The following is a 7900-nucleotide window of genomic DNA, read 5'->3' as shown; positions in this document are numbered from 1 at the left end:
TCTGCCACCCAACGACCGAACGGAGAAGCGAAGAGGCAGGAGAGACAAAGCAGGAGCCAAGCCGAGTCATTCCTTCCAAGAGGCAAGTTTCCTATCGAATGACTCGCTGCCCTAGATTCGAGGCTCCAGTCCAGCCTGCGGTGCTTGTAGCCCCCGCCAGCTCCTCCAGGGACTCCCAAGCTCGACACCAGAGAGCTGCCACGAGAGAGGCCGGCCAGGTTGCCCGGGCAGCGGCAGAGGTTCCCTTTGTTTTTCGGGCGTGGGAAGCGGGGGTGGGGGGAGAGGCTTCCTCCGCTCCGTCCGCTCCCCACCTGCGCTGCCCTCGCCCGACAAGCGCGCCCCGGATTCCGCGCAGCTCTGGCAGGCGGTGCCGTGGCCGAATCCCAGGGCGGAGGGCAGCAGGTTGCAACTGAGCATGCCCGGCTGTGGAATTCTGGGAGTTGAAGTCTACAAGTCTAAAAAAATTGCTGCCTCACCAGCTGAAAACCTCACCGCACGTCACTGGACTCCAGACTGTCTACCACAGTGAATCAGCAGTGTGTCTGATCAGATAAGAACATTCCTAGCCCAGTACAAAGTAGTCATTGATACCCAACCAGGGAATTTATGACAGACAGATCAAGAGTTTCCCAAACCTCAGTGCTTTAATTAACTCCACTGCCAAGTGTTTGCTTCCATTCATCATAAACTATGACCTATCATAGATAACTTTCTAAACTTCTCCAGATTTAGAGAGAACTTTGGAGGCAGGAAGCAGATTCAGTGTTTCTTAATAGCCCCAGCAGATATTTTGTGCCCATTAAGAAAGATTGGGGCACCCTATTCAGAAACCAGCCCTAATCACAAACTAAAGAGGTCATCTTTTACATATTCAGATTTGGTAATCCATTCAAGACAGGATTTTTTTTTTGAAAAACTTTTATTTATTTTTAATTTTCAAAACAAACATAAAAATCCTCCTTCTTTACATACTGTAGAACAGTGACGTGCGGTGAGGTTTATGGCTGGTGAGGATGGTGACATCATTAGGAAGGCGGGGAATGGGACCACGTGTGCTGGAGGCTCAGGCTGCCTCAGCCTCCAGCACACGTGATCCCATTCCCCACCTTCCTGAGCGTGCTCCGCCGGCTCACGCTCCGCAGTCCTCGAAAGTGACTGGGGAATGACGAGAACCTTCCTGCCTCTGCTGGACTTTGCACGCTCCTCGCGACTGCATATTGCAGTCACGAGGAGCGCGCGAAATCCAACAGAGGCAGGAAGGTTCTCGTCGTTCCCCAGTCGCCTTCGAGGACTGCGGAGCGCCGACAACATTTCTGCCTCCGCCCTCCGCAGCTCCCGGGCACGGCCGGACGGATGTATATAATATTATAATATTATATATATATATATATATATGTATTTGTGTTACAACCGCTGGTATGACTAAATATGGGAGGAAGGTCACTACTCCCTCTTTCTGTCCTTCGGCTTATCACAAAGACCATGCAGGCAGAAAACCATATTCTTATTTTTACTGTTGCCTTTTTATATTTGTGTTGTAATTGTACTGATAAATAAATAAAGGGAGACTAGGATAGATCTATTTCGAGCTAATTAGCTCTCATCAGCTAGCCATACCCTTACTGGGATTAGAACCCGGGCTGTATATATCTTAGGTAGGAGCTGATGAGAGCTAATTAGCTCAAAATAGATCTATCCTAGTCTCCCTTTATTTATTTATCAGTACAATTACAACACAAATATATATTGTACTATTATTTCATGAAGAGAGGTGAGGCTCTGCCTCCCCTGCCTCCCCTGACCGCACGTCCCTGCTGGAGTCTTGAGAATAAAGATGACTGGAACCAGCAGTTGTGTCTGGGCAAGTGAGGCAGGTTTCTGTAGCTGTTTCGGAAGACCTGGTTGAGATAGGATGTGAACTTGTTGAATCAGTTGGTGAAAAATTGTACATTTGGTCTTACATGCCATCTTGGCACTTGCTGAGAGAGTGTACAGCTGGCTTGTCCACTCTTGCTGCAGTTCTGGGGTCTGAAGCCATGACTGGTAGTTCACATTAATGTCAAACACAGGAAAATCAGAGGCCAGAGCAGTTCAAGTGAATATAAAGATTTATCGCAAACGTATGTTTTCTACAAGAATCTGAATTACTAATGTTGAAGGCAAATTGGAGATAGACAATTGGCAATAGACAAAAGTCAATGGAATTCAAGGTGCACTGGACTTTTGTAGCCGCAAAAGTACTCTAGACTGATGACACATCTGACCCATCTCTTGGGCCCTGTCTGGCTCCTTCTACAAGAACAATAATAATATTTAAAAAGCAAGATTAAAGTTTCAAAATCCTCTGTTAACAAACTTTTATTGTAATCAACTTGTAGAAAATTTACCACGGCTTCTTTCCTATTCCAAATCATTCCAACAGTTAACATCGATTCATCTTGGATCAAATATCCATATTTCCTTCTTAATACCACTTCTTATCAATAATTGTCTGGTTAAATATAATGTTCAATCTCCAAAGTTGATCTATCTTCCCCCAAAAAATCCAGATGAAATTGGTTTCCAGTTATAATAAACCAGTCATCAATCAGTGGTCAACTTTCAGAGAGAAGCAAAGAAAAATAACATATAAATAATAAAATAAAATAAAAACCTGTGAATTTAAATATTCAGTCATTGCTACATGCTCCCATTTATAACCAGGGAGCAACCGTGCCAAAGAACAGCTTTAGCAGCAAAATCAGCAGATTGTTGGCAAGAGAGAAACATCCTGTGAGCTGGATGTGTCATACACAGGCCACTCCCATCCCAGCACAGCAAATAAGAAAAACATCATGAAATGTCAAGTGATGGCAATGTGACACCACGGGTTTGACACCCGTGGACTAAATGGTTCCATTTGCTTCATTCCTTATCTGAAATGTTAATAAGCTAGAGGATTTCATAATCCAATGTACATTCCAGTGTTCCCAATAATGGATTGCTGTGCAGTTCAAATAAGTTTAAATCTGTTTTGCAATGCCTTCATTAACATCCGCCCACAGAGTAAGAGAGTGAATGATAAACAACCAAATATAAATCAAATTCCTGGGGAGGAGATAGAATACAAAGGCAAGTGATTTAATGTAAGGGGCAGTCTGAGGATTCAGTAGAAATGCTAGCTGAATTTCTGCTTCGTGCAATAGTTTGAAATACTTGTTTCTATCATTTCAGTTTGCAGATTTCATTCCAATTGTTGCTGAAAACTGCTTCTGAAAGGAAATGGCTTGGATTGGACTTCTTTTATTATTATTGGTATTCATTCTTACAGCTTTATTCCTTTTCAAAATGGGTAGTTCCCAGAGTAACAGCTCCCAAAATCTTCCACCTGGACCCAGGACCATACCCATTTTGGGAAATCTGCACATAATGGATTTCAAGAGGCCTTATAAGACAATGATAAAGGTAAACCTGATGATTAACAACTATGAATGTTTTTTGCCAAAGTGTATTGATGCTGATATAAAAGTTTAGCAATTTATCAGGTTATCCAGTTAGCTGGAAAAAGATTGATATGCTCCCTGTTGGTTCAAAGGAGTCTATGGAAATGTATAAAAATGACATTAACTTGGTGTTGCATTTGTTTATATATGCACAAGGATTATACAGACAAAAATCTTTGTTAATAGGATATATATTTTTCTAATTGTTTATCTGACTCTTGAGTGGATTGTTAAAATTGCCTATGACTAAGTAGAGCGGGGTGTCAAAATCACGTCATCACGGCAGCATCACGCGATGTATCAGGACTTTTTTCCCCTTCGCCAAACTAGGTGTGGGCATGGCCACCACCTGACACATTCTGCCCGTGGGCCCGGAGTTTGACATCCCGGATGTAGAGAAAGGAAAATGTAAAAATCCTTTACATGTACTAAAAGGGTTTCCTAAAATATTTTAAGAAGATATATTTCTTAGTAAAATGGCCCATGTTTAAAGCTTTAGGCCATATTATCTGCTCAGAGAATTTTTTCAAAATGCTGAATGAAAAACTTAATTTTGAATCTTATTTACATGATGAATAATCCCACTTTAAATATAGCAGAATTTAAAGCATTAAAAGGGACACGGTGGTTCAGTGGCTAAGACACTGAGCTTGTCGATCAGAAAAGTGAGCAGTTCAGCGGTTTGAATCCCTAGTGCTGTGTAATGGAGTGAGCTCCCGTTACTTGTCCCAGCTTCTGCCAACCTAACAGTTCGAAAACATATAAAAATACAAGTAGAAAAATAGGGACCACCTTTGGTGGGAGGGTAACAGTGTGCCTTCGCCATTTAGTCATGCTGGCCACATGATCACGGAGACGGCTTTGGACAAATCTGGCTCGTCAGCTTTGAAACGGAGATGAGCACCACCACCTAGAGCCAGGAATGACTAGCACATATGTGTGAGTGGAACCTTTACCTTTAGCTAAAGCATTATATGATTGGAAATGTTCCCCACTTCCAGGGATTTATTCCAGATTTCCGCTATGAAATTCTAAAGTTTTTACAAAAGAATGTGAAATATTTGTAATAAAAAATAGAAATGAGTTAATCTATAGTTTCTAGGCAATGTTGCGTGTGATGGATCAAGAATGATGCCTCTCTAGGATTTACTTCTATCTGCTCCTGTGAAGCACTTCCTGTTCCTGTTGGATGTATATCGATGGCTTGTATAGTGTTTTTCAGAGACCCGAAAATCAGCTGGCTGGCGGCGCATGCTTGGTGGAGCTCAGCTGGAGCTCACATGCCGGCAGAGAGGCCATGTGTAGCACGCGTGCCATAAGTTCTCCATCACGTATACTGTTATGCTATAACATAGCATAAAAAAAGAAAAAAATACTTCAATGTTGGATTTGTGAGACATGATTTTTTAACAGAATTGTCCTTACTTGAGTTTAATTGTTGATGAAAATTGTTTCTCATTTTTTATTTGCTGAATTCCAGTTGTCGAAAGAATATGGTCCCGTTTTCCGTCTTCAAATGGGATGCCAGGAAATGGTGGTGCTGACTGGCTATGAGATAGTCAAAGAGGCTTTGGTGAACCAGGCAAAGGCATTTGCAGAGAGGCCCATTGTCCCCATTTTTGAGGATTATGCAAAGGGCTTTGGTAAGTTATTTCATTCTGGATTGTAGTTGACAACCCTTGCAAAAATCTAATCAATATTATGTATATGTGATCCTCATTTAGCAACTGCCTCAGATAGTGACTATTTGCTAATATAATGATAATAAATAGTAGCAAATGTGGTAAAAAGAAACATTTTTCAACCAATACACACACTTGCACCCAAATTTCTGTTCACCGGAGTAACAGTAATGCTGATGTAGCTGCCCCAGAGAACTTTACCTAAATGACATGGCAGCAACCAGTGATGTTCAATCTTTGCAGTGATGGAATTGGCTCGTCCAATGTCTAAGGAAAGAAATGGGGGCTGTTCTCCAGAGCCTCATTTGGATGATCTCCTACTACTTCTCTTTGCAAGAGACACCAGGATATTTTACCTGCTGGACTGCAATCCTTATTCATCATAGGCAGCTTATACTTTAAACCTTCTCTTGCTAACTTTCACACTTAAGTAACCAATTGATCAGAGCATGCCTATGGCATTGGCTATGCTAAAGTAAATAAATCTTTGCTTTTCCTTCATTTTATTTTAAAAAAATTTTTAAGAGCAATGGTGTCAATGTCTATATAAACAATGTGTTGTCTGGTTATAGTTAATGTGAGCAATAGCCAACATCGTCATCATCTTCATCATCATAATAATGCTCATTAGTAGTGATATATAATAACAGTATTTTCTCAACATAATATTAATACTTAATTGTTAACACTAAATCATATTAATAATAAACATATCATAATAAACCCTTATGGTAAAATTAATCCTTCTCTTATAATTTTAAATGTTCTAACTTCTGTTTCTGTTATTTAACCATTGATAAAACTAATCCCATGTTTCAAAATATTCCGTATCTTCCATCTCTTTGATTTCAAGTGTTAATCTATCCATTTGTGCACATTCTGCCATTTTTTAAAATTATCTTCTCTTCTGTAGGGATTTCCCCACCTTTTCAATGTTGTGCAAATACATTTCTGGCTGCTGTAATATTAAATACATATTTATTTATTATATTTTTGGTATGATACAGAACAGAAATATTTCTGGTTTTAAATCTATATGTTCCTTTATCATTTTTTTTCTATCCAAGTATGTATTTTTGTCCAGTATGTTTTTGCTTTTGGGCATATCCACCACAAGTGGTAGTACGAGCCTGGAGTCTGATTACGCTTCCAACATTTAGCTGATATATCTGTTTCTTCTTCTAATATCTTTTTTTTTCAATTAAGCTTAATTTATATTTTATTATTTCCATTTGATTCTTAAAATTCTTTTTTTGTGTGGTTCTTTCTGTAGCTCTGATTCTAGTCTTTTATATTCTTCTTCCAGTTTCTTTTTATTTATTTTCTTTTTCTTATTTTTCCTTCCTGTATAGGTTATGACTATTCCTCAAAAGTATGCCTTGGCTGTATCCCATTTTTTGCTCAATGATCCCCCCCCCCCGCCCCAGGATCACTCTATAAGCCTCCTAAAGGGTATGCATGCCATTTTGGGGGGGGATGGGCCAGTTTTTGCAAAAACAGGCCATTATTTTCTCGGTTTGGGGGGCCACCCCCAAGAGCACTCTACAAGCCTCCTTAATGCTAATCATGCCATTTTTTTAAAAAAAGGGCCCATTTTCGTGAAAAACAGGCCATTTTTGGGAGGTCTGCAGAGTGCAAAAACTTTTTTTTTAATTTGCCTCTTCAAAATCTTGGTGCGTCTTATACTGCGGTGCGTCTTATACTCCGAAGAATATTATAACTCAAGTGACATCCATGCTATATCTATTCCTGACCAAGATTAGTGTCTGTTTGAAGTGTGTGTGTGTGTGTGTGTGTGTGTGTGTGTGTGTATGTATACTGGTTTTTCTGCGGGTTTCTTTCTCACCATACATCTTGAATGCACATTTCTTCCACCATTTTAAAAAAAGTCATTGGTAGAATTTTTCTTCCTTTTTTGCTTAGGTTATTACTTCTATAGTTAAGTTTTACATCTGTAATTGCATTAAAATTATTACACAAATGTTTTCATAGTTCAGTTCTTATAAATGGGTTTTGACAATCTAGTTGCTAGATGTGAGGGCAATGTGGCTGGCTAAGCAGGTGTCCCTTTCCTTCCTAACTACTCCATGTGCATCCTTCTCAAAGCTGCGCACTCAGTGGAAGAGGATGACCATCTCAGATAGAAGAGTGTACTGATCTTCAGTCAAGGGTATATGATAGCTACACTCCCCTTTTAGAACCTCCAAACAAGCTTTTCCATTATTTTTGATACTCTAGGTATGGTAGGATACAATTTCAAACGTATGTTTTATAATGTTGGAATTTTCATGGCAAAATCTTCAAGTTAACCTCTCATTTGTCTTCTTATCTTTACCGCTCCACTTCAGGCATTGGTTTTTCTCATGGTGAGAACTGGAGACAGATGCGGCAGTTTTCAATATCTGCATTACGGGATTATGGAATGGGCAAGAGGATTGTTGAAGACAAAATCAGTGAAGAGTGCAGTATCTTGACAAAGGCATTTGAGATTTATGAAGGTGAGTTGATATTTCTTAATTTACCATTGTATATTTCAGCATCTAGAGGAATCTTTTCAGAAAAATATGCCAAGAACTGTTATTTGTGAGGATTTAGTATAATTTGCTCTACTAAATTAGCTATTGAAGAGTACAGAATGATGCAGTTTCCAATATGAGCACTATTTCTGTACATGAAAATGTGTTATGAATTGAGTTTACTACACCTCTAGGCATTGAGTCAGTGATATTCATATTA

At 39.6% G+C, this 7900-nt stretch overlaps 1 protein-coding gene across 1 annotated transcript in view; it reads left to right on the top strand.

Annotated features, from left to right (window-relative positions):
* Nucleotides 1-3219: 3219 nt before the first annotated feature.
* Nucleotides 3220-7900, top strand: part of LOC309386161 (cytochrome P450 2K1-like) — a 44582-nt gene continuing 39901 nt past the window's right edge. Inside the window, exons 1-3 of the mRNA XM_081941231.1 lie at nucleotides 3220-3444; nucleotides 4963-5125; nucleotides 7513-7662. Of these exons, the coding sequence (XP_081797357.1) occupies nucleotides 3262-3444; nucleotides 4963-5125; nucleotides 7513-7662 (496 nt within the window). The 5' untranslated portion in view covers nucleotides 3220-3261. The remainder of the gene's footprint in view (nucleotides 3445-4962; nucleotides 5126-7512; nucleotides 7663-7900) is intronic.

This window comes from Natrix helvetica, assembly GCF_964273705.1.
Source record: "Natrix helvetica genome assembly, chromosome: 2".
NCBI lineage: Eukaryota > Metazoa > Chordata > Lepidosauria > Squamata > Natricidae > Natrix > Natrix helvetica.
Note: the sequence above shows the minus strand (reverse complement) of the source record. Positions and strands in the feature narration are given on the sequence as shown.